The sequence below is a fragment of the Primulina tabacum genome, chromosome 16 (genome assembly GCF_025594145.1).
Source record: "Primulina tabacum isolate GXHZ01 chromosome 16, ASM2559414v2, whole genome shotgun sequence".
Classification (NCBI taxonomy): Eukaryota; Viridiplantae; Streptophyta; class Magnoliopsida; order Lamiales; family Gesneriaceae; genus Primulina; species Primulina tabacum.
Genome location: NC_134565.1, coordinates 2,779,901 through 2,807,680, shown reverse-complemented (window position 1 = coordinate 2,807,680; position 27,780 = coordinate 2,779,901). Strand labels below are relative to the sequence as shown.

General features: G+C 33.0%; 1 protein-coding gene across 1 annotated transcript; it reads left to right on the top strand.

The window, feature by feature from the left end:
- Positions 1-15,529: 15,529 nt before the first annotated feature.
- On the top strand, positions 15,530-18,013 carry LOC142529952 (protein indeterminate-domain 14-like). Its single transcript, XM_075635683.1, has 3 exons — positions 15,530-15,930; positions 16,068-16,467; positions 17,041-18,013. Exons 1-3 carry the CDS (start codon positions 15,828-15,830, stop codon positions 17,801-17,803), a joined length of 1,266 nt encoding a protein of 421 aa, XP_075491798.1. The 5' UTR covers positions 15,530-15,827; the 3' UTR covers positions 17,804-18,013.
- The last annotated feature ends 9,767 nt before the right edge of the window (positions 18,014-27,780 follow it).

Sequence of the window (27,780 nt, the reverse complement as noted above, 5' to 3'; positions counted from 1 at the left end):
AAAAATATATTATTCTTATTAAAATTTGTAAATTTATTATAATAAATAAATTTAATAGATTTTTCTATATATTTCATAAATAATATGCAAAATCAATAAATCAAATATTAAAAGTATTATTTTTTCATCTAAAAGATTACTCATTAACTTACCAACGAACATGTTCACAAGCTAACGAGCCGAATACTGTAAAGTTTGAGTTTGGTTTGTTTATCTTAACGAGCCTCATTAAACGAGCTCAAACGAGCTTTTATCGAATCGAGTTTCGAATAGCTCACGAACGGTTTGGTTCGTTTACATCCCTAATGGCAGCTACTCAAACTTGCAAGGAGACAATATGGATTAAATGGTTATTGGAGGAGATTGGGCAAAACAAGAGAATGTTTCTTTGCTTTGTGACAGTCAGAGTGCCTTCCACATCGCAAAGAATCCAGCCTTTCATTCCAGGACGAAACACATTGGAGTCAAATTTCACTTTGTGTGGGAAATAGTAAAATAAAGAAGTGTGTATATGCAGAAGATCCATACAAAAAGATAACATAGCTGATTTTTTGACAAAGCCAGTGAACATTGAAAAATTTGAGTAGTGTAGATCCTCAAGCGTTCCAGCGGAAACGTAAGCAGCAAAGAATAGCAAGACTGAAAGGATGTGTAGAGATATGTTTGATTCTCAATCAAATCTTCAAGTGAGAGAAATGTCGGCAATTAATTGATATTGATGGGGGTTAGCAGTTGATTGGTGATTGGAGGCTGTCATAAAGACAGCCACAATACGCGTAGGGAGGGAGCTCTATAAATAAAGCTCCTCTCCTCCTCATTCCAATCATCACATTTTCAAGTTCTTCTCTCAACTCAATATATTCGTATTTTAGTGCTTAATTCTATAATATTTATGAGTTGTTTTGTTCTCGTGTATTAAGAGAGTGTGTGTTCTCTTTGAAAACACAGTGAGTTGTTGTACACCATAAAATATTATAGTGGAAATTTTTTTCATCTTTCCCGTGGTTTTTACCCTGATAATTTTTAGGATTTTTCCACGTAAATCTCGGTGTCCAATTTATTCTTTATTTTCATATTTATTATCTCAAATTGCCGCGCATGGAACCAACAAAACGTGTGCATTTGACATAAAAAATAATATTTTTCAATCAAATCAGAATATATTATATAATATACTTCTGACGGGAAAATCACAGTTTAAATCATCACTACTTTCTTATTAAAATACTTTCAGTCCATAAACATTTCTACTCGACACTTTCAGTCTTCTCAACTTTTAAAAATTTAACAGTTGTCCTCACCATTAGTTTTATGGTTAAATATAACTTATATTTATTAAAATTAGGGACAAAAATGAAAAAAATAGAAACTAAATTATGATTAAAGATAAAGAGCACAAACAATCACATATATACTATATATTATTATATATAAACAAAAATTTATAATAGTTTTAAATATATTATTTAAAAAATAAAAATAAAATAAAAAGATCAAAATTGATTAAAATGTGTAGTTAAAAATTTATATATCTAATAATATACCTAATAATCTTAAAATATAGAAATTATAAATAACGTATTATCTTTTATTAAAAAAATCATAATATAAATTTTATTAGCAAATACTAAATTTTATAATTTTTCATAAATATAATTAATTTTTGTTAAATATTAATGTAAGAATATTAAAATTTTCAAGTATTAAAAATTTCAAAACTTATTAAAATTAAGAAATGATCAATGTTAGAATATTATTATTTTTAAATCATGTGGTTAAGCTTATTTTTGAATTAAAGTATTATTTAATTTTTATGTTTTATGATATTTTTATTAAAATTAAAATTTAAAGTTTTAGGATTAAATTTTTACCATAGGGATTATTTTTTTAAAATTTATTATCACAATTTTATATTTACACATATAATTATATATATGACATGTTTGTATTTGATATTTAACACAAAAAGAATTGTATCAATTTTAATATATTACTTTTAAACAAAATAAAATAATTATATAGATTGTTTGACCGTTAGTATGAAATATATCGAATACATAATTTATTTTTATTATTATTATTTTTAGAAATTATTAGATAACTCGTCAAGAAAATTTTCATATTAAAAATTTTCTATATTATCTTGATCTTGAAAATATATCAAGTATTTTCCATGCAAAAATCCTAAAATATAAAAGTATATATAAAATTAAAATACTTTTTTATTTAACCATAAAATTAATGGTGAGTACTAATTGTGTTGCATTTTTTAAAGTTTAAGGACTAAAATTATTGTGTTGAAATGTTAAGGGCAAAAAAAAATTTATGTGTCAAAATATGGATGACTAAAACTGTATTTTTAACTACTTGTGATATAAAAGTAATATTTTGATTCAAATCAGCACATATGACATAATATGTCTTCATAACATATCTAACAAAAATGATATTCTTGCGATGAAAAACAATATTTTTGACATAAAAAAGTAATTTTCTCATAAATCAATCTCACAAAAGTTTTTTGTATTAAACTTGAGCATAATAGAGATAAAAGAAAAACGTTGTGATCTGTACGTCTTTATATTCGATACCATTTATCCTTGTGCATTTTGATATTTTCCCAAATTTTACCTTTATAAATATCTATAATTATAATATTATCTTATTTATAATATAAATCCAACTAATTACAAAACTTTATTAATTCCAAAAGAATCTTTAAAAAAAAAACAAAAATATGTGTGTGTTATAATAATAATAATTAAATAAGGATAAGAATTGGGAATGGTATGTGTCATATGATGGTATTGATGTAGGAATTGTACTCAAGGGTCCACTTCTTTTATATTCCGGCAGCCACCAAACAGGAGGCCACATTTTTGGTGTCGGAATTGAGTATCCTTTTCTTTAGATTCTTCTAGATTTTGTTTGAGACGATCTCACAAATCTTTATCTGTGAGATATGTCAACTTTTTCGATATTCACAATAAAAAGTAATATTTTTAGCATAAAAATAATATTTTTTAATGAATGACCCAAATAAGATATTTGTCTCACAAAATACGACTTGAGAGACCGTCTCACACAAGTTTTTGTCATACATTATATAACACACACATATATATATATATGTTAAATCTATATTTTTGAGTCAAGTGAGATGATCGGATTATCAAATTTATGAGTAAAACGACCTGATTAGATCAAGAGTTTTGTATAATTTTTTTACGAAACTCGATTTATCAATTAATTATACAAAGTCGAATACTCTAAATATATTAATACATAGATTTCATGAAAGATACATGAGTCTGGATTTGATTAATTTAATTTTTGATTGATGTCGTGTACAATGATTGTTGTCGCACGTTAATGTTCATGCACGCAGAAAGCAATTTGCCTAATTCTTTATAATTTACTACAAATGGTTTGGGGTATTCAATTAGTCGATCCTACTCCCAACATGACCTAATTATTAAAAATTGATTTCATCTGATTTTTTTTTTCAAATCAAATTAGACCAGCCGACTAATTTTATTAATGAATATTTATTATGTAATCTAATAAAATTACTTTAATCGTGAATATATATGTATAACAATTATCTTTATTTTATCAAGGAGGTGGGCTCCACACATGACTCTAAAAAATAATAGATCAATCGCGAAAAAAAAAAGGGGTCCTGTAATTAAATATATTAATTAGGAGAAGCTTTGAGGCACACACTTTTAATTTGATGCGACTGTACCATACTCTAAATTTTATATTGGTTTTATCTTAATTGGCTTTATATATATATTGCCTCACTTTTAATTTGATGCTACTGTACCATAGTTTAAAATTTATATTGGTTTTTATCATAACTGGATATATATATATATATATTTGTGTGTGTGTTGGATCAATTGAGTCAAACTGAACTGATAATGAGTTAAATTGATAATGAACTAAACTGAACATGAGCTAAAATGAAAATTTTGTAAGATAAATTCGTTTGAAACTTAACTGTTATCCAAGTATACCGAACTGATAGCTGAAGATCAACTGAACTAAAAGATAGTTGACCTAAACTAAAGAAACATCATCCGAAAAATCAGTTAGACTACTCAAATTTACAAAACTGAAATACTATATCAGATAATTATTGAGTGCTTAATATTTTTCATTTTGAAAATATTTGTAAACTAACAGATAGTTTGTTCTTTAGTATTATTTAAATGAGTAAGTTAAACTAGGAGTTTCAGTTGGATATTGATAAAGCATTACTGAATAGGATTGTTATAAAAATTGTAATTTCCAAAATATTATAGTGAACTTTCTTTTCACAATGAAGGAGGTATGCATATGAGTTATTCAGACCTCCGAAATTACATAAACATATTTGTGTTATTTAAATTTCAGTCAGCCTACTACTAACAATCCAAATGTTTTTCTTACTTAGTCATTTTTGAATGTTCAATATATCAGTCCAGTTTCCTTCCAAACAGAACTTATCTCATTGCCAACTGAATCAAATTAACTTTGCGAGAATTACAAAATTCAAAGTTGTTAATCCATCCGATTTTCGAACAAACTAGTGTGATGGTTTTATTCAACACTTTTTTAATCACTCGCATGATGCTAACTATATATATATTAGAAAACAATGTAAAAACATCAATATAGAGTCAAGAATATTTATTGTAATTTAATTATGTAGATAATATTTAAAATAATGCTATAAAACATACCTTTTTACATATTTTTAATTAATTTAAAATGAATTAATGTTTATATTTAAAAAAAATCCGACATATCATCATTGGACGCGTATCATGATTGCTGTTTGTACGATTTCTAATTTACATTTATTCAAGAAATTAAGTTCCATGTCTCTGTTCAAAATATTTGAATTTTTTAAAATAAAAAAATGCCACATATTCTAAAAAACGAAAAATAATAATTGTGAATTCTGTGTAATTATTGAATTCATATTTGTCATATTTATGAATATATATATATAAAAAAACAAACATATAATATTCCACTGGCCCTAATAATAATGCATATAGTGGGATAAAATTGAAATTGGCAAGAGGGGCCCACCCCTAAAACCCAACCCCCCCTCACCACCACAGGTCATTTGCATGAGATAATGCTTTTCTTTCCTGCTCTTATATTGATGCAATTGTCCACATTCAAATATTATTTTTTAAAATTCAATTTTATCCACACACTTATTTTTTAATTATATAATTTCTATGCGTCACAAATATTTTTATCATGTTATAAAAAAATATTTTGATTTTTTTATATACTTTTATGCTTTGTTATAATTCTTTTTGATTTATATTATTTATATGTCACAAATAGTTCATACGTTTGATTCAATTTTATAAATTATTAAAGTTATTAATTATTATATTATTTATATCTATCGATTTATCATTTATATATTATACATCTTTTAGCATATAATCTCACGGGCAAAACGATATATTTATACATATTAAAATTCAAATAAGCTGATGTCGTGAATGTATATGTAATATATTGTTTTTCGGTATTAAAGTGTACTTTTCAAGCAGAATACAATTAATACAAAATATTTTATGTATCTTGTTGATATTATTAAAGGCAAAAACTTGTGTGAGACGGTCTCACAGGTCGTATTTTGTGAGGCAGATATCTTATTTGGGTCATGTAATGCCTGAAGTAAATATTACAAGTTGTTGATTTAGTAATGTGAGATTACTAAATAATTAATGATTTTTAAAGAATGAAATATGACATATTTTGGTCATATGAAGTCCAAATGATTTGAAATTTTGATAAAACGTAGAAAACTGAAAGATATAGAAGTTCCATGTTTTGAGTTTTGGAAAATTTGATCGTTTGACTGGTTTAAAGAGATATACCGGTGTTAAAATGTTAAATATTAAATGTTATATTATATTATATTATTTTATTAATATAATATAATATAATATTTAAAAAATATATATATATAAAATATTAAAATTTGAGGCGGTGATTTCATTTCACGTGAAATGAAATGAATCACAATTCGTGTGCAGTGAACGAGAGGGGAGAAAAACGGAGACAGAAGATTTTTTTAGATTTTCTTTTCGATCGTGCGACTTATCGGTTTATCCAATCGACGAACCGACTTCAGTTCTGGAATCGTTGACATGAGGTCTTCGATTTGAGGTATAAATTTTATAGTTTTGGTGATGTTTGAAATTCGTCGATTTCTGGAATAAATCTGATAAATTGTTAAATCATACTGAAATTGAAGATTGTTGAATAGTGTATGATTGTAACGAAATAGATAATATTATTGTGTTGTTGTTATGAATTATTCCTAATTTGTTTTAATTAGGGATTTTTAATCGTTGGACTGAGATTGAAGAGTTGTTTTTCAGTTATTGTTAATTCTGATTATATATTCGGAGTCTACGAAGTATAGGCTACACATTGATATAAAGTTTTCGTAATTTGACGGATGTTGTAAAATAGCCTATTATTTGAAGTTAATTAATTAGGGTGTATTTGATGGTAGTATTTTGAATTAAATACACCAGATTATTAAATTGTTGAACAATACGAATTTATAATCGAGTTTTATATTTTGTTGAATTAATTGTTGTTGGGCTATTTGATGTTATATATTGAGGCTGTTATAACTGTGTTGATACGGTGACAATGATCTGATAATTATTGTTGAATTATTTAGATACATCACAAGCCTCAGGATCAAAGAAATAGCCAGATTGTATATATACTCGATTATCAGGTACGTGTTGACGTACGAGCATATGTTGTTATTGTTTAGTATTGATGAATACTATTGTGTTGAACGACGATAAATCACTGGATTTGGGTGATTTGGTATTATATTTGTTGTTTATTATTGTTGATGTTGTTGGTTATCGTTGTTGGGAGACGTCTCGTTGATGTTGTTTGTTCAACGATATTGCTGTCGCTGGAGTTGGGATGCGACGTATCGTGGATGTTGTTATTCGTTCGACGATATTGCTGTCGCCGGTGTTGGGGTGCGACGTATCGTCGATGTTGTGGTTCGTTCGACGATATTGCTGTCGCCGGTGTTGGGGTGCGACGTATCGTCGATGTTGTTGCATTGTGATGTTGTTGAGATTGTTGTTGGCTGATTGTCCAGAAACGGCAAAGGGGGTATTTCTGTTATGATTTCAGTTATATTTTATGTCGTTAATATAACTGTTATGTATTACGATGATAATTGTTGTATATGCTCACCATTTGGGGGCTGTTTCTGTTTGGCAGGTTACAGGACTATGCGTGAAACATGATAGTGGTGAAGGACTAGGTGTGTCTAGTCAAACAGTCCTGTAGTTAATAGTAAATAGAAACAATATGGTTCATTGTCTTATTTGAGTTGTATGTGTGTATTTATTAAACTGTTTCTGCTACACTGACGTAGATAGTGTGGTGATGGCATTATTTTATCGTATATGCATTATATTATTATGTCGTCGAAAAGAAAATTTTTATGCATATGACGTCATATGTTGTATGATTACGTGGCGAGATTTGGGGCGCCTACATTTGGTGGTATCAGAGCATATGTTAGATGTCTGTGATGGTTAGGAGTTGGGTTTGTGATGAGGGAGTTGGATGACGATATTATCTGCGTGTGTCTGTGCATTTGACTTTTTATTGATGATTTCTCGATATGATTGATTGTTCTTTAGTTGCGTGTACTTTCGTGCGAAAGGTGTGATGATGATTACTGGATTGTAATTGTTAAATGTTATGATTAACAATTTGATTTCCAGTGATGGCAGCTAGTGAACAGGTACATCCACACGAGGAAACAGACGAGGTTGACATTGGATTTGGACAGATAAATCCATTGCCACCTCCTCCTATGGGACAGGCACCAGCAGATCAGCCTTTATTGCCTGGTGAGTTGACTTTGGCACAGTTCAGCAGTTATCTTCCGCCGAGATTTGATAGTTCTGAGACCGATGAGCGAGCAGAGGAGTGGATTGAGAGGATAGAGTAGATATTTGTGACTACACCGTGTGCTAGGTCTGCTTGGTTACGATTGGCTACATTTCAGCTTTCGCGGAATGTACTATTGTGGTGGCAGACGACTGAGGCCGGATTGAGAGCTCAGGGTCGTACTGTTGATTGGGATGTGTTTCGGTCTCGTTTTCTTGATAAATATTTTTCTATAGCAGCCAGACAAAAGAAAGAGAAAGAATTTGAGGATTTGAGACAGGGTAGTATGTCTGTTGTTGAGTATGAGACTCGATATTCTGCATTGTTGAAATATGTGCCACATATTGCTACGAATGTTCATGCTAAGATGAGGCATTTCTTGAAAGGGTTGAAGTTAGAGTTATTTGATCATGTGCAATCAAACAACCCGGTATCATTTGAGGATGCAGTGACGAGGGCTGAGATGGCTGAGTTAGTTATGCAGGAGTATGGGGCTCAGGGACGATTATCAGAGCCGACTAGGGAGTCATTGCGACCTCAGGGACAGTCTTTTAAATATCAGAAGGGTTCATCTTCTTCTTCAGCTTCATCTGGGAAACGTCGATTTGATTCACGACGTGTTGAGAGTCGTGGGGGCAGTTCTCAGTCTGTTCAGGGGCAGAGAGGAGAGTCCAGAGCAGTGAGATGTTATCGTTGTGGGGGACCTCATCTGATCAGAGAGTGTACACAGACCGAGATCACCTGTTTTGAGTGTGGCGGTGTTGGTCATCTGGCGAGACAGTGTCCTAGTCGTGAGGGACAGCGAGAGCCTAGGAGTGCTAGAGGTAGATCCTCAGAGAGAGGAGGACGACAGCCTCAGCAGTTTACACCACGACCTTCTGGAGGACAGCCACGTATGCAGGGAGCTGGTCCGCCTCAGGCACAGGTGTATGCTTTGACCCGGGAGCAGGCAGAGGAGGCACGAGAGGAGATGATAGCGGGTAAGTGTTATTTGTGTTCTTATCCTGCTTATATTCTTATTGATACAGGTGCCTCACATACTTTTATATCGAAGAGGTTTGTGGTTGAGCATCATATGCGCTCGTCTCCATTGTCTATGCCTCTTTCTGTTTCGACACCTTCTGGAGTTGATATATCAGTTGTATCTATGATATCAGATGGTATTATTTCTTATGAGGGCTATGAGCTGAGATCTGATATGATTATTCTAGAGATGACTGATTTTGATTGTATTGTGGGAATTAATGTGCTGAGGAGATATTGTGCGACAGTTGATTGTTATCAGCGGGTGGTATATTTTTATACAGATGAGAAAGAGCGTTGGACATTTTATGGGAAGGGTTCTCGTCCCCGTGTTCCGTTGGTATCTGCCATCCGGATGTCTCGGTTATTGGAGCATGGGCATGAGGGTTATCTTATTTATGCTGTAGATGTGACAGAAAAGAAGAAGGAGGTGGGAATAGAGGAGATACCTATAGTTGCTGAGTTTGCCGATGTATTTCCTGATGAGATTCCAGGCTTCCCACCAGCCCGTGAGGTGGAGTTTGGGATCGATTTGATGCCAGATACTTCCCCTATTTCTCGTACTCCTTACAGAATGGCACCAGCAGAGTTGAGAGAGTTGAAAGCCCAGTTGCAGGACTTGCTTGACAAGGGATACATTCGCCCTAGTATATCGCCTTGGGGTGCACCAGTCTTATTTGTAAGAAAGAAAGATGGAACTATGCGGCTTTGTATCGACTATCGACAGCTGAATAAGGTAACGATTAAGAATAAATATCCCCTCCCTCGTATTGATGATTTGTTTGATCAGTTACAGGGAACCTCGGTATATTCGAAGATTGATTTGAGGTCAGAATATCATCAAATACGAGTTAGAGAGGAGGATATCCAGAAGACAACATTCAGGACCAGATATGGGCATTATGAGTTTTTGGTTATGCCGTTTGGGTTGACGAATGCTCCAGCTGTGTTCATGAGTTTGATGAATAGGGTATTTCAACCTTATCTCGATCGATTTGTTACTGTGTTTATTGATGATATATTGATATATTCCAGGAGTGAGGCTGAGCATGCAGGGCATTTGCGTTCAGTGTTACAGGTGTTGCGAGATAGACAGTTGTATGCCAAACTCAGTAAGTGTGAGTTTTGGTTGGATCGAGTGGTCTTCTTGGGTCATGTTATATCGAGAGATGGGATTTCTGTTGATCCAACGAAGGTCGAAGCCGTGTTACAGTGGTCTGCACCTACATATGTACCTGAGATTCGTAGTTTCTTGGGTTTAGCAGGTTATTATCGTCGATTTATCGAGGGATTTTCAAAGATTGCTAGGCCTTTGACACAGTTGACTCAGAAAGGTGTGCGATTTCTGTGGTCTGAAGCATGTGAGAGGAGTTTTCAGGAGTTGAAGCACCGACTGACGACTGCACCGGTTTTATCAATTCCTACAGAAAATGAGAGGTTTGTTGTTTATACTGATGCATCATTACATGGTTTGGGATGTGTTTTGATGCAGGATCGACATGTTGTGGCATATGCCTCGAGACAGCTGAAACCACACGAAACAAGGTACCCTGTGCATGACTTGGAGTTGGCAGCCATTATCTTTGCCTTGAAGATATGACGACACTATTTATATGGTACCTCGTTTACGATTTATACTGATCATAAGAGCTTGAGATTTTTGTTTACCCAGACAGAATTGAATATGAGAGAGAGACGATGGTTAGATTTGCTGAAGGATTATGATTGTGAGATTGAATATCATCCTGGTCGAGCCAATCTTACAACTGATGCATTGAGCCGTAAAATGAGTTGTACTGCAGAGGATGTGAGTCGTTTATCAACTTTGATGATGTCTTGTTGTTCCTTGGGATATGATTTTGATATCTCGACGACTCCTATCCAGGTATCTACCTTATTAGCTGAACCTGATATATATGGTTGTATTCGTGATGCACAGATGACAGACGAGAGAGTTCAGCGATGGAGGGAGTTAGTTCTCAGAAACAAGATACTCGTTTTAGAGTGGCTGATGATGGCAGTTTGAGGATGAATGATAGATGGGTAGTTCCTGATATATCTGAGTTGCGCCAGGGCCTGTTGCGGCGTGCACATTGTAGTCGATATTCTATCCACCCTGGTGGCAAGAAAATGTATAAGGATCTACGCTCTCAGTTTTGGTGGAAGGGAATGAAACGTGATGTGATTGATTTTGTACGTCGATGTCTTAATTGTCAACACATCAATGCTGAGAGGAGAAGGCCGGGAGGTGAATTGAGGAGTTTAGAAGTACCGACTTGGAAATGGGAGCACATATCGATGGATTTTGTGACTCATTTGCCAAGAAGCACTGGAACTATTGATGCTATTTGGGTGATTGTTGATCGATTGACGAAAGTTGCACATTTTATACCCTATAGCATGAGTAGTACGTACTTGACGATGGCACAGTTGTATATACGAGAGATTGTACGGTTGCATGGGATTCCTGTGTCTATTATTTCTGATAGAGATCCTCGATTTACTTCTCATTTTTGGGAAGGATTGCAGACTGCGATGGGGACAGAGTTGAGATTGAGTACGGCATATCATCCCCAGACAGATGGTCAGACTGAGCGTACTATTCAGACGCTGGAGGATATGTTGCGTGCGTATGTTATGGATTTTAAATCTGTTTGGCAGTCATCTATTCTATTGGTAGAGTTTGCGTATAACAATAGTTATCAGAGTAGTATTCAGATGGCTCCATTTGAGGCATTGTACGGGAGACGTTGTAGATCTCCGTTATACTGGGATGATGTTGATCGAGCTGCAGTTACCGGTCCTGATATGATTCATGAGATGGAACAGAAAGTAAAGTTGATACAGCAACGATTGAAAGCAGCTCAAGATAGACAGGCCGCCTATGCCAATAAAAGACGAAGGCCCTTAGAGTTTCAGCAGGGAGATCGAGTATTTTTGAAAGTTTTTCCTTTTCGTGGCACTGTGCGATTTGATATAAAAGGAAAGTTGGCACCGAGGTATGTTGGTCCGTATGAGATATTGCAGCGGATAGGCACTTTGGCTTACCGATTGTCTCTACCTCCATTTTTATCTGGTATTCATGATGTGTTTCATGTGTCGATGTTGCGGAAGTATGAGCCGGATCCTTCACATGTATTGGATATTTCTGAGGTTCAGTTAGATCCTGATGTGTCTTATGTTGAGAGACCAGTTTGTATTTTGGATCGATCTGAACGGAGGCTTCGTAGTAAGCTTATACCGATGGTGAAGGTTCAGTGGGAGCACAGAGGTGTCGAAGAGGCCACTTGGGAGACAGAGCGGCATATGAGAGAGCTCTACCCCTACTTATTCTGATGGTATGACGTATCTGTTATTTATGCATTTTATTACTGTTGTTGATTAATTTCGGGGTCGAAATTCATTTAAGAGGGGGTAGAAATGTAATGCCTGAAGTAAATATTACAAGTTGTTGATTTAGTAATGTGAGATTACTAAATAATTAATGATTTTTAAAGAATGAAATATGACATATTTTGGTCACATGAAGTCCAAATGATTTGAAATTTTGATATAACGTAGAAAACTGAAAGATATAGAAGTTCCATGTTTTGAGTTTTGAAAAATTTGATCGTTTGACTGATCTAAAGGGATATACCGGTGTTAAAATGTTAAATATCAAATGTTATATTATATTATATTATTTTATTAATATAATATAATATAATATAATATTTAAAAATATATATATATATATATATATATATATATATATATATATATATATAAAATATTAAAATTTGAGGCGGTGATTTCATTTCACATGAAATGAAATGAATCACAATTCGTGTACAGTGAACGAGAGGGGAGAGAAACGGATTTTTTTAGATTTTTTTTTCGATCGTGCGACTTATCGGTTTATCCAATCGACGAACCGACTTCAGTGCTGGAATCGTTGACATGAGGTCTTCGATTTGAGGTATAAATTTTATAGTTTTGGTGATGTTTGAAATTCGTCGATTTCTGGAATAAATCTGATAAATTGTTAAATCATACTGAAATTGAAGATTGTTGAATAGTGTATGATTGTAACGAAATAGATAATATTATTGTGTTGTTGTTATGAATTATTCCTAATTTGTTTTAATTAGGGATTTTTAATCGTTGGGCTGAGATTGAAGAGTTGTTTTTCAGTTATTGTTAATTCTGATTATATATTCGGAGTCTACGAAGTATAGGCTACACGTTGATATAAAGTTTTCGTAATTTGACGGATGTTGTAAAATAGCCTATTATTTGAAGTTAATTAATTAGGGTGTATTTGATGGTAGTATTTTGAATTAAATACACCAGATTATTAAATTGTTGAACAATACGAATTTATAATCGAGTTTTATATTTTGTTGAATTAATTGTTGTTGGGCTATTTGATGTTATATATTGAGGCTGTTATAACTGTGTTGATACGGTGACAATGATCTGATAATTATTGTTGAATTATTTAGATACATCACAAGCCTCAGGATCAAAGAAATAGCCAGATTGTATATATACTCGATTATCAGGTACGTGTTGACGTACGAGCATATGTTGTTATTGTTTAGTATTGATGAATACTATTGTGTTGAACGACGATAAATCACTGGATTTGGGTGATTTGGTATTATATTTGTTGTTTATTATTGTTGATGTTGTTGGTTATCGTTGTTGGGAGACGTCTCGTTGATGTTGTCACGTTGATGTTGTTCGTTCAACGATATTGCTGTCGCCGGAGTTGGGGTGCGACGTATCGTTGATGTTGTTATTCGTTCGACGATATTGCTGTCGTCGGTGTTGGGGTGCGACGTATCGTCGATGTTGTTGTTCGTTCGACGATATTGCTGTCGCCGGTGTTGGGGTGCGACGTATCGTCGATGTTGTTGCATTGTGAAGTTGTTGAGATTGTTGTTGGCTGATTGTCCAGAAACGGCAAAGGGGGTATTTCTGTTATGATTTCAGTTATATTTTATGTCGTTAATATAACTGTTATGTATTACGATGATAATTGTTGTATATGCTCACCCTTTGGGGGCTGTTTCTGTTGGGCAGGTTACAGTACTATGCGTGAAACAGGATAGTGGTGAAGGACTAGGTGTGTCTAGTCAAACAGTCCTGTAGTTAATAGTAAATAGAAACAATATGGTTCATTGTCTTATTTGAGTTGTATGTGTGTATTTATTAAACTGTTTCTGCTACACTGACGTAGATAGTGTGGTGATGGCATTATTTTGTCGTACATGCATTATATTATTACGTCGTCGAAAAGAAAATTTTTATGCATATGACGTCACATGTTGTATGATTACGTGGCGAGGTTTGGGGCGCCACAGGTCATCCATGAAAAAGTATTATTTTTTATTCTAAAAGTATTACTTTTTATTGTGAATATAGATAGAATTGACTCGTCTCACAGATAAAGATTCGTGAGACAGTCTCACAAGAGATCTACTCTCATTAAAAGGGTATATGTTAACAATGTTGAACTCTTTTTCCAATAAGAATAGCGACAAAATATTGCAGTTTTTTTTTTTACTTGGAAAATTCTTGTAGGCATGTGAACCTTAAAAAGTAAAAGCAAAGCATTATTAAGTCACATTTATCATCCTTGTAAAGGCAAAAACATGCCAAAGTATTTAGCTTAAAAGGTATTTTTATTATATACCCTGCATTCTTAAAGCATTTTTATGAATTTTTTTGGGTGATATAAAAACTCTTATGAAACTATTTCATTCTGCAACTCTATGACAGAGATCTCTGACCGACCCGATTAATGAAAAGTGATATTTTTTATGTCTGAAATATTAAATTATTATTTTTTTGTTAATTATGTTATGAAAAAATGTTTTGTAATATATGTTGATTTGGATGAAAATCGTTATTTTTTAATGTTAAAAGTATATATATTGTTAATTTGAATAAAAAATATTATTTTTTTATTACAAATATAAATTGTGTGGAGATATAAATCCTTGAAACTATTACTCATAATAATTACTTAAAAGTGTCTCGAATCAAAATATTTTTTTTGGAAATACAACATTAATATGACCATAGGGGTAAATCCGTCATTTCACATGAGGCTAAGCGTGTACGTACAGCAGATACTGTATATAAGACTCTGCAGTGTTTCTGAAAATGACAAAAATTAGCCCCCTCCCCACTCCCCACACCAACCTGTACATATATAAATTTGACCTCTTTCCACTATATATCATAACATATACATACACATATAGATATATGCATGCAGAAATTTTACATTGTTCTAAAATAATAATCATACGCATAATCAATGTGTTTTTGTTCCTTTGTGAGAAATATGTTTTTTCTTCACTCTAATCACTTCTTCAACTTTGGAACCATATATTTTTTTATTGGGGGTCCCCCATACCCCTTCCCCTACTACCCCACCCCACCCCCCATTCGCTCTTGTCTCTCTTTCATTGTTTCTTTTTATTAAGGGTGACTCCACAACTATACCTGATGAAGAAGCTGAAAACTAAAGAGGGGAGATAAAAACAAAGATAAAGTAAAATCTTAACCTATATTATATATAAATATTGCGTAGGTATTAAATATATATTCTTATTATAAAAAGCTGGGGTTGAAAGCTTAAAGCTGATATGTTACCGAAAGAAAGAGCCTTTTCTTTATTTTTCTTTTTTCCCATGGTTGTAGCTGTATATTCAGTAGCCCCATCTTCATATATCCAATCTTTGATTTCTTTAATCAAGAAAACAGAAATCACGTTTTAGTTGCATTTTTAGGCATATAATCCCTTTCGAAATCCGCACTGTAAATATTTTCGTGGAGTTTGATTAATGTTAGGCAACATTAATGACCCTTCTCTTTCTTCTGAGCCGTTCCCATCCCCAGAAGATGGAAGCATCAGTAAAAGAAAACGAAGACCCGCAGGAACACCAGGTAATTAATATATACTCTTTTTTTTTTTTTTTGTTTCTATGTATTTATGTGTGTGTGTGAGTTCAAGAAATCGAGGGTTTTCGTTATTTTATAATATTTAATAGTTTCTTGGTGTCGAATTTCTATTATTTTAATAGATCCAGATGCAGAAGTGGTGTCACTATCTCCAAAAACCCTTCTTGAATCCGATCGATACGTGTGCGAGATCTGCAACCAGGGTTTCCAACGTGACCAGAATCTGCAGATGCACAGGAGGCGGCACAAGGTTCCGTGGAAATTACTGAAGCGCGAGACCCCGATAGCTCGGAAGCGTGTCTTCGTCTGCCCCGAGCCCAGCTGCCTGCACCACGACCCCTGCCACGCCCTCGGCGATCTTGTGGGGATCAAGAAACACTTCCGGCGGAAACACAGCAATCACAAGCAATGGGTCTGCGAGAAATGCTCAAAAGGCTACGCCGTGCAGTCCGATTACAAGGCGCATCTCAAAACTTGCGGGACTCGGGGGCATTCTTGCGACTGTGGTCGCGTATTCTCCAGGTTCGAACCTCTAAAAACAAGTGTATATATACATACACGCTATCTTGGCTTGTTGGTAAAGATTATGTGGCAGAATGAAATCTGGGAGTACTGTGTCTTTTCAAAAGATTTTACATTGTATTCAGTGCAGAATGTTTTTGGTACAATTCCTTAGAGTTTAAGTAAATTTATTTCACGCCTCTTATTTATTCAATCAAGTGTATGCGTGCGTGTGATTGTTCTTGGAAGATTTTCTCGATCAACAAATTAATATTATTCTAGAACATTTATGATTAAAGCCAATTAAGTTTACAAACATTTATGTGTGTATAATTGCATGGAATATGTCATGATTTTATAATATTCTTTGGTTTAATTACCTATAAATTCATTATTTTTTAGACAGAATTGATAATTAATGAAGATTGGCTTTTATTGAGTAATTTAACATATTTTCTTCTGTGAGTATCGATCTTCAATATCAATCATATTCTCGGAATTTGTATTTTTTCATTTGAATTTTTTTCTTTTGAAATGTTATAAATAAATAAATGTATGTGTGTATTCATTATAGTCGGTACTTGATTTTTGTAGAGTGGAGAGCTTCATCGAGCATCAGGATGCTTGTAGCATGGGGCGGCTCCGCTCGGATTGCCACTCTCTACACCCGCCGCCGGTTTGCTTGTCTCGAACAGCGTCGAGCCCCAGCCCGTCCAACGGCGGAGCCACCAACATGAATAATTGCACTCGCCAATTACCGAATCTTGAACTTCAGCTCCTCACTGAACGCAACACAAGTACCGCAATCAGCATTCCCGATTACTCGATGAAACTCGACGAGGATCACTCTACACAGCTGCAGCTGTCGATCGGGTCTACCGAGAACATAGGAAAAAACGAGGCCGATGACCGTAGAAACGTCAGCAACCGATGCTCGCCGAGGGGGAGCAGCAGTACAAGTGAAAAACCCACTTCAGCGGCGAGGCTGAAGGACCTAGCGCAGGAGCAGCTCAGAGTAGCCGTGGCAGAGAAGGCTTACGCAGAAGAGGCGAGGCGACAGGCGAAGAGACAGATTGAGGTGGCGGAGCAGCAATTCGGCAACGCGAGAAGGATCCGGCAACAAGCCTTAGGGGAGTTGGAAAAGGCGCAAGCGCTGAAGGAACACGCGATCAAGCAGATGAACTCAATTGTGCTGCAAATAACTTGCAGTTCTTGCAAGCTTAAATTCAAGCAAAGTACTTCGGCGACGCCATTGCCGCTTGCAGAAGCTTCTTCTTCTCGAGAGAATTTGCCGGGGCTGAGTTACATTTCAGCTGCTCTTCGAGAATGGGAAATCAACAAAAGCGACCAAAATTGATATAAATTTTGTGGATTATCATGCAAAATATATTAACATTGTCTGTTTCGTGATATTTAGTGTTAATTTTACGGTAAATCTTTTGTGTATCTTCTCTCCACGTTGCGGTAAGACATGTGAGCAGAAGAAATTTAAGTATACAGGTTTTGTGATGATGTCAAAGATGTGTTTTTAGTGCTTTTTAAGTATTTTTCCCCTTAAAAAATAAGATATTGAGTGATCCATGAAATTTTTTTCCTCATTAAAAATATAAGGTTGTTACCGGCGAGTGAGCTCGGATTAATGGATTTGATGTCCTGGATTTCAAATCTTTTAATTTGTTATTTTACGTAAATATAATGATAATTATGATGAATTTGAAATACAACCAAGACAAAGACAAAGAATTTTCTGATATGGTCTCACGGATCGTATTTTGTAAGACAGATCTCTTATTTGGGTCATTCATGAAAATTATTACTTTTTATGCTAAGAGTATTACTTTTTATTGTGAATATCGGTAGGGTTGACCTGTCTTACAGATAAAGATTTGTGAGACCGTCTCACAAGAGATATACTCCAAGACAAAAACTTGTGTTGGACGGTCTCTGTGATCGTATTTTGTGATACAGATATCTTATTTGGGTCATCCATGAAAAATATTATTTTTTATGCTAAGGATATTATTTTTTATTGTGAATATCGGTAGGTTTGACCCGTCTCACAGATAAATATTCGTGAGACCGTCTCACAAGAGACCTGCTCTACAATCAATCTCACAAGAGACCTGCTCTACAATCAATCTCACAAGAGACCTGCTCTACAATCAAAACGAGTGTTTTTTCAAATCCATTCTTCAAATCCTATCCAAATAAAAAATGAGTAGGTCTCTTATGAGACGGTCTCACGAATCTTTATCTGTGAGACGGGTCAACCCTACCGATATTTACAATAAAAAGTAATAATTTTTCATGGATGACCCAAATAAGATATCCGTCTCACAAAATACGACATGTGAGACCGTCTCACACAAGTTTTTATCATAAAAAATTCTTTCATTCGAATGCAACATAATATATTGTGGCTTAGTGGATTTTATATTTCTTTTTCAAATTACACAGCATCAGTTAGTTAATAATGAGGTATGGTTAAATCAAATCGGTTTGGTATCGATATTCAAATCAAACTCTATTCAAATATATTTAATTCGGTTAAATCGGTTTGGGTTCGGTCTCGATTTTCGTAAAAAATATTCGGTTAATTGAATTATTAAATAATTAATTTTGAATTTTTACTAGGCTTTATATATCATTTATTATATTCATTTAATGTTTTTATATTTAATATTGTATATTATTATTTTTTTAAAGTTTTTATGAATAATATGTTTTATTATGATTAAAATAGCACATTTCAATTATGAATTGCACATATAATTTGTTATTTTATTTTAAAAAAAAATCTGGACTAAAATAACCGATTTTAATTTGGTTAGGTTAATTCGGTTGTAATGAGAAATCGCATCGGTTCAGTTAACCTCCAAAAAATGCGATTAAATCGATTTTAGTTCATTCGTTCGGTTTTTACCGAACTAATCGAATACTCACTCTAGTTATGAAGCGAACAATATATAATAGGATAACTATCGATTCGACCTCGTAGAGGCCAAAATATTAGAATTTGAACATTGGAAGGGTTTGTTAGCTTTTTAGTGTCTAATGATTTGGGGATTCTAGGGCCATCCCAAGGGCACACTCAAATTTCGAGAAGAATTGCCAAATTTGTCGGTTGTCATGTTTTTTAATTTTCACCTCAGTTACTTACCTTTTTAAAAAAATTAATTTTTAGTCATATTTATTAATAGAACGTGCTAACATTGTATTGAAAAATGTTAAAGTGATAATAAGAAATTGCTGAGATGTTTAACCCTATTTCAAAACTCCGGTGAAATCTGACTAAAAACTAACAAAAAACAAGTTACATGAATAAGACTCAACTCCGACAAATTAGAGGACGTAAAGATAAATTGTAATAAATTTAGAAACTAAATTGTTTATTTTCCTCTCAATTTCAGTTGTTAGGTCGCAAAAACCCTGTTATTGGGTTAAACTTAATATTGGCAGTTGCTCTAAAAAGACTTAAAATGGAGAAAAAATTGTAATTTTAGTTTTGTAAGTTGACTTATTTTGGATTTTATTCTTGTAATCTGTCAAAGTTTATTTTAAATTTGGTAACTTAGATTTTTTTAATCTTTTTTCCGTCCGAAACCACTAAATCCATCGAGTTGAGGCTTGAGTTATTATTCCAGTTGATCAAAAGGCTTCGGACAACAATATTATCAAAAACCCAAAAAAAAAAAAAAAAGCAAACAAAATTACCGAACGAAACCAAACTTTGACAATTATATAACTAAAATCCTATACAGATTAACTTACATAACTAAAATTTCAATTTTCCCTTAAGTGAATCATCTATATATTCATGATATGGATATATGGGATTCCCGCTCTTTTATATGTTAGTCGGAGTTTAGGTACGAGTCCTAATCTATTTTCATACATTACATAGATTGTTTTCCAAGTTTTTCTCAAAAAAAAAAAAGTTTCAATTTGCCCTACATTAGCATTATGCTAGTGATGTATATCTACCAAAATGTGTGCTTTAATTTTTTTGCAGAGAAAGCTTTTTTCAGGAACAATACTGTGAATTAAGGGGCTCTTACCTTTTCTCTTAGTTGTCAATTTATAAGGATAAAAGCTTGCAGCTCACAGTATATGTGTCCACATAGATTCGCATTCATTGCTATTTAATCTACAATATTTACTTTTTGGATTGGAACTGTTTTTCCATGTTCTTGTTTGGTTTCAACAAACAGTAAATCAAGCTCAATATGTTCAAAGGAGACTACAAAACAAGATCATTATTATTTACTTTTGTAATTTTGGTTTTTCATTTATTAAATTCCAGTTTCAGATCGTTATCTTTGATTTTTTTTCTTTTTGCATGTTTAATTCTTTTTTCCACGAGACGCTAGCATGGTGCTTACATGTGGTGTTAACGCATGCAATATCATGTCAGCACTCTAACCTAAAAAAAATAAAAATTTAAAAAATATATGACAAAAATGAGATTTTGTCAGATAGAAATATATGTAATAATGGAGAATAAGGTTTGAATACATTATATGGTCTACTCTCGACTTTTGGTTGGGATAGATTTTGTATTTGGACCATTAGAAGATCTTTGTTGGCTGAGGTGGTCAGAAAAATGTGAAGGTGACAAACCCCTGTCCTGACCCAGGCATTCCCATAACTGTTGTTACATTTGATGATGATGATAATAAAATATAATTCAATATTATTATTGTCATTTTGTAATTTTTCTCAAAATTAATTATTTATTAAATATTTCATCTTTCTGATAACTCCCCCTTCTGCGAGATTCTTACAACCAAAATGTACATATTATTCAAAATTCATCAGCCATTGTCAAGTACTGAGAGTTATATATACAGACAATACCTGGGGTGGCGTGGTGGGGGTGGGGGTGGGGGGTGGGGGGTTGGGCTGTATGTATTATCTATGTATATATATAACATGATTAGGAAAAGGAGAGGTAGTAAGAGTCCTTTAGGGGGAAGAGTTCTGAGAGGGTATAAATGTGAATGAAAGAGAACATGTTTTTCAGTGCCACAGTTGGGATGGACTCGTCTCTTTCACTTACAAACTCCCATTCATTTCAATTAATACCATCAATTTCAGTGGCCGATTCACGCAGGCATCTTTCCATTTTAGCAGACACCATACGTACGTACACACATATGTATATATATGTATACACGCTAGTAAATAGCGTGTTACAGTGTTACTTATGTGTCTTGATTGTTTGTCTTTTACGAATTTGGTCATGTCTGTTATCAAATTTCGATTTCGATTATCTATAATAATTTTTTATTTGAAGTGTTGTTGTATTGCTGCACATGTCAGTATTAGATTAGCGTGATTTTGATGTCACATCAGTGCCAAGTCGAAAAAATGACTACAATTGTCTTAAAAAAAAAAATTACCAAGCTAAAACTGAAATTTGACACTATAAATGATCAAAATCGCAAACATATTGAACCCACAATACAGATTTGCCCGTATATTATATGTTTTACATGGATTTGCTATACGTTTATTTTAAAAATATCAAAATTCGTTTTCTTGGCCAGTAACTTTATTTTATAAAGATTCGACTTGTTTAATTTTTCACAAACAATTGGCAATGAAAAAATACACGGGTTTGGTCTGGAAACATAAAACAATATATATATATATATATATAATTTTTTAGCGATTGAGTTTTGAATTTTTTTTATATTATTTAGATTATAAGGAAGAACGAGTCCCTTACTGTCCCTCTCAAAGTCAGTATATATTTAACGTATGTTTTTTTTAATATATTTATTTACCACAATAATGTGACTAATTTTTCAAATGTTGTTTGAAACTGATATTTCGAGTTTCTTAATGATCAAAACTGTATAAATTTTGTTTTTATTATGACAACAAATATACGCTTTTCTCCCACGGTAATAATGACATTTTTTTCCAGTATATATATTTTTTCCTTTTAACTTAAAAGGACAAATGTTGTATGATGGTTTGACTATATGTCTCATGTACTTTTCAAAGAAATCATCACTTTGTGGTTGGAAAAAAATTTAAATAAATTGGAGCACTTACTCTTTTGAATCCAATGCAACAACGTTATGGTTCCTTTGTGCAATTTTTGGTCAGGTTTCTACAATATTATCTGTATCGTTCTCTGTAATATTTATAATTATAGATATGTTATCATTATATTTGTGTCAAATCTTTAAAATGTAATATGATTGGGGGCATATTCCTTTGATTTATATATATAAAAAAAACTTGAATTTCCCTACATAAGCTCAGACAACACCTAATTATTCGTTTATAAGACTTGAACGTAAGATCTGGCTTGAAGATTTGTGAACTTTCTATGTTCCGAACCGGCAAAATGATACATAATACTGTTAAGATTAGAATTTGGACCTAACTCAACCCCAGAAGCTAGCTCAAGGGGGAGGATTGTCCAAGACCATATATACAACTCCCATGTATTTTATCCAACCGATGTGAGACAACTAACACACCGCTGGAATGAACATTTGGAGCGTGAAGTTTACAAATGACCCAATTATGGGCAGAACGGCTGACCCAACTATGGGCAGTCCAACACATAACGGTGGAACCTGAGCTCTGATACCATGTTAAGATTGAAATTTGGAATTAACTCAACCCCAAAAGCTAGCTCAAGGGGGGAGGATTGTCCAAGACCATATATACAATTCCTAGGTATTTTATCTAACCGATATTGGACAACTAGCAAATACCATAACTCAAAATGAGTATATCCCTACAAAGAAAATAAAAGAAGAAGAAGAAGCCATCTAAAGCCTTTGTAGTGTTGAAGATGTGCTTCAAATATCAAATTTGTCGCTGATAAATTACCTTAGAATATAGTATTTTTTCTCTAAGTTTCATTTCTATAATGTCACTCCCTTCACAACAGTAGTACTAACGGTAACAACGGAAAAATTAATATAAAGTAGAAAACAAATTTTATGACGTAGGAATCTGTGATCGTTATCTGTATGTGAAAATCCGAAAATTTTCATCAATGCGTGAAAGGAATATTTTATGCAGGTACATGTTTTGAGAATTTTAATATCACAAGCAGCAAAGAATAAACATATATTCAATTCTGAAATAAAAGAAGTTATCATGTTAATATATTATCCGTAATTTCAACACAAAACGCCCAAAAAATTCGAAAATATGAAGGGTCTCAAACAACTAAATTTTCATGCAGTTATGACAGGCATTAAGGTGGAATTATTGCCATAAAAAAGAGACATAATGGCAATCATTCAACTTCTATCCGTAGAGCCTATAAATAGTGGCTCAATACTAGACAAAATCCACACCAAAATTCTATAAATTCTCTTTTTATACAAAATTTGTCTAGGTGGTTTATCATTTCAAATTCATTCCAACATTCCGAAATTTTTTCTGTTTGATCTATTATCGGTAAGTGAGCTTATATATATTTTGATTAAGTTTGCATACTTGTTTTTCGTAATAATCTATTGTTTTAAATTACATATATTTTAAAAAGTACGATTTTTCTGAATATATGATTATTTATTACTAATTTTCATGTGCTGAGTAATTATCAACTGAATGATAGGGATGTATATTATGAACACTATTGATTACTGTTTACTATTGATTACTGGTCTCACATCTTAAAGGAAGTAACATATAGAAGACTGATATTAGTTTAACAATGAGAAACATAGTTATTTTAGTGCACTTGTGAAATATGATTCATGTTATTATTAATTACTAGATTTCGATTATTTCATTTACTGGCAAAATCTACTATTTTGTGTGTGTGTGTATAAATATATATATATATATATATATATATATATATATTGTTCTCAAAACAGGGATAATTCTCGCCCTCATTTATTAAGTGACGACTATATCATTCACTCACTCACCCACTCTAAACCCCTCTCACATAAGAATGAAGAAAAATTGAGGATGAAGAACATATCCAGTTTTGGGGATGTGAACAAAAATAAGATCGCTATTGTTGTTCATTTTCATTTTCGCTAGATTATACTTTATATTCCACTGCTATAAAACATTACGTTATTTTGGGGTTCTAAAGATAATATTTCGTTTTATGAAATAAATAGGCTGATTTGAAAATTTTGTACTTTTGATGCTTATCGTTTACGATTGTGTGATTGTTAAACAACATCGGTGTCGATATGCCTCGGTCTCGGAACATAATATTTAAGTGGCATCAGAGCTGTCAGATTCATAATCCGGTTGGGAGAAGTTTGGCGCCTTAGCGTTTATTTTAGTATTAAGTTGCGCAAACAAGGTACTTAAGTGCCTCAACGCCAAAAATTCGAGCTACTAGTGCCTCAGCACCGCTAAAAAGAGCATTAAAACAAGAAATTTGAGCCCTAGGTTCCTCAACGCCACTAGAAGGCGCCTCAACGCCTAAAAATTAGAAGTACATGCGACTCAGTGCTGCCAAAAGGCTCCTCAGCGCTTAAGTCTTTTCCTTTTTTTTTTAATGAAATTCTTGTAGACCTCATAACTTTGCGTAAGAATTTCGAAATTTGATTCCATAAAATGTTCAAGAAACCTCACGCCGTAGGCTATCCATCTCTGTCAAAATCTCCAAACTCTAAATTTTTGGAAAATTTCTCCAAAAAAAATCTCCTTCGACCCTGCATTGCAACGAAATACTTGAAATTGTTGGATTGATGCTACTTTCCCTCTATTTAACTTATTCTTATCATTTTGAATTATTTTAAACCCAAATTTCGAGCAAGAAAATTCTAATGAATAAAAAAAGATGTGAAAACCCGAAAATGTGCATCAACGCATGATGAAACTTCCAATGAATAGAGAGAGATGTGAAAACCCGAAAATTTTCATCAACGCACGAAACTTCCAATGAACAGAGAGATGTGTGAAAACCCGAAAATTTTCATCGACGCATGCAAAGAAAATTTATGCAAGAACATGTTTTGATAATTTTAATATCACAAGGAGCATAGAATGAATATGTATCAATTCTGAAATAAAAGGAGTCATTATCATTATCATCTCATAAGTAAGTCTAATCATATAAATATCAAGTTGGTGCAATCATATAAATTTCTAGTATGTTAAATAAATTGCCCACTGTCTGCCAGATACCTCTGGTTTAAATACAAACTGCACAGCTGTGCCACCTTTTTAATTAGTTAACACTCTCTCTACTGCTCACAAATAAAATAAAATAAATATTTTTTATAATAAAAAATTTAAAATATTTATAAAGGGTGAATGCTATTTGCTGGGCTATACAGGTAGAGATCCAGAAGTAATAATGACAGTAACATATACACAGACAGATACATACATATACATACATATATATGTGTGTGTGTGTGTGTGCTCTACAGTTGGTTTGTTACGGAAAATGAAGCCTAAAAACGTATAATTGTGCGGTTTGATTCTTTTGGAAAGGCGCTTTTTAATCTTTAAGATTTGATGCTTTGACTTTTGGACTCTCTCAGGGAAACTTCTCTTTTTGGATTTAAAGGTGTGAGGCTACCCCACCCACATGCTCTGTTTTCCCTTATACTTGATGCAATTCTATCATTCTTGGATAGCTCAATTATTATTTAAATATTGGGTTTACTTTATTGTTTCACATAACTAATCTCTATTTCACTAACATTAGAACATAAATTATCGAGAAAATTTCATTTTAAGTTTTATATGTTTGTCTCGTCGCTCGTACATCTTTCCTCTTGGCCATGAACCTCCTCCTTCTGAAACAAATCATGCAAAGATTTCTAGTTGTACAAATTATGCGAGTTCCAATTTTAATTTACCAACTATTTGTTTTGTTACTCTATGTTATTAAATTTTAGTATCTAAGTTTACAGTGTCGTATGTTAATGAGATGCAAAGAATCACGAGACTATTTGATCTCCATTACAATTGTGAGATGGGGCTTGTGTAGCTAGATTAGCAAGATTACCTAACCCTTAACAATTTGTCCGTAACGTTTAAACTGGCAAAAAGACACCCTCTAGAAATTAGGCCAATCAATCATACCCAAAACTATATCTCCGAAAACTTTGTAAACTTAATGAATTCGAAATCCTTCCGAGCATACTCGCTCCTCGGGTAAACTATCAAAACGCGATACATTATTTTATTTCTGAATTAGAACGTCTTTATGTAAAAATTAAACAATGAAATTAAAAGATTCCATTTTTTTTTATAATAATAAAATTGGACCCCATGTTGTTCATAGATTGATGATTAGTGTTAGTTGGGTGATGATTTACATCTCTATCTATAGGTTATATGTATAAGATAAAAAAGACTGACTCCTCTTCTCTTTAGATCCTTCCTAGCAAAGAAGATGTCATTTCAAATAAGCTTTTTGGTTGTAAATAGGACCTTTGCTAACTTTATTCCTTTTTCCTAGTGTGTGTGTGTGACATGTTACCACTTACAACACCCCTTCTTCTCTTACTTTTTGTTTGTTATTCATCTCACATATAAATACTTACATATATCTATATATATATATATATATATGTATATATATATATATATATGTATTGAGATACATACACCATATCAATTTATATCTTTTGCCCCATTTAATTTATGAAGATTAATCCAAGAAACTTTGAGATTGCTTTTGTTTGTGGGAATTTTCATCTTTTTCTTTTATGAATGTGTTTTGTCTTTCATATGAAATGAACCCACTATTGGAGATGAAGTTGATGGGAGCACATGGAGACTAAAAAGGTCTCATTCTCAAAAAAGTTCACCACTTTGCAACCAAAAAAGAAAAAAGAGAAAAAGGGATGGAGAAAAATATAAAGAGATTAAAGGGGGAACAAACCATGCTCCATCTCTTCATGGGTGAATGTACTTTCAAGTTTCAACCCTATTGTTTAATGTATATAACTTACAAAAGGATCAAAAGTTTTGATGTTCATAAATGATAGCACCCATGCAACTTAACACTATTTCTAAATACTTGTTGTTGTTACACCAACGTAAAATCGCGAAAATAATAATCGATAATCCCGCAAATATTATATTCGAAATAATATTAAATAAAAAAGGTTCTTATTGAAAATGACAAAGTTTAACGTAGACCACAATATTGCTGGTCGTGAAATTTGCCCCAAATGCTTTACATGCACCTCTTCTTGTTGCCCTCTATTTTTATTTTAGTGGCTAACACTTCCAAACTACATCATCAATTAGGTACACATATACAACATGAAACATGGATACATTTTTGTTTACAAATATGTGTCAACTTGAATTGATGGCAATATTAACGAAGCACGCCGAGATGCTGACTGAGAGAGGTATATG

Bases quoted from the DNA above. Each gene is read 5' to 3' on its own strand.
- LOC142529952 (XM_075635683.1), top strand. From the start codon at position 15,828: ATGTTAGGCAACATTAATGACCCTTCTCTTTCTTCTGAGCCGTTCCCA. The intron at 15,931-16,067 runs GTAATTAATATA...TTATTTTAATAG, and splicing joins AAGACCCGCAGGAACACCAG to ATCCAGATGCAGAAGTGGTG. The intron at 16,468-17,040 runs GTTCGAACCTCT...TGATTTTTGTAG, and splicing joins TGTGGTCGCGTATTCTCCAG to AGTGGAGAGCTTCATCGAGC.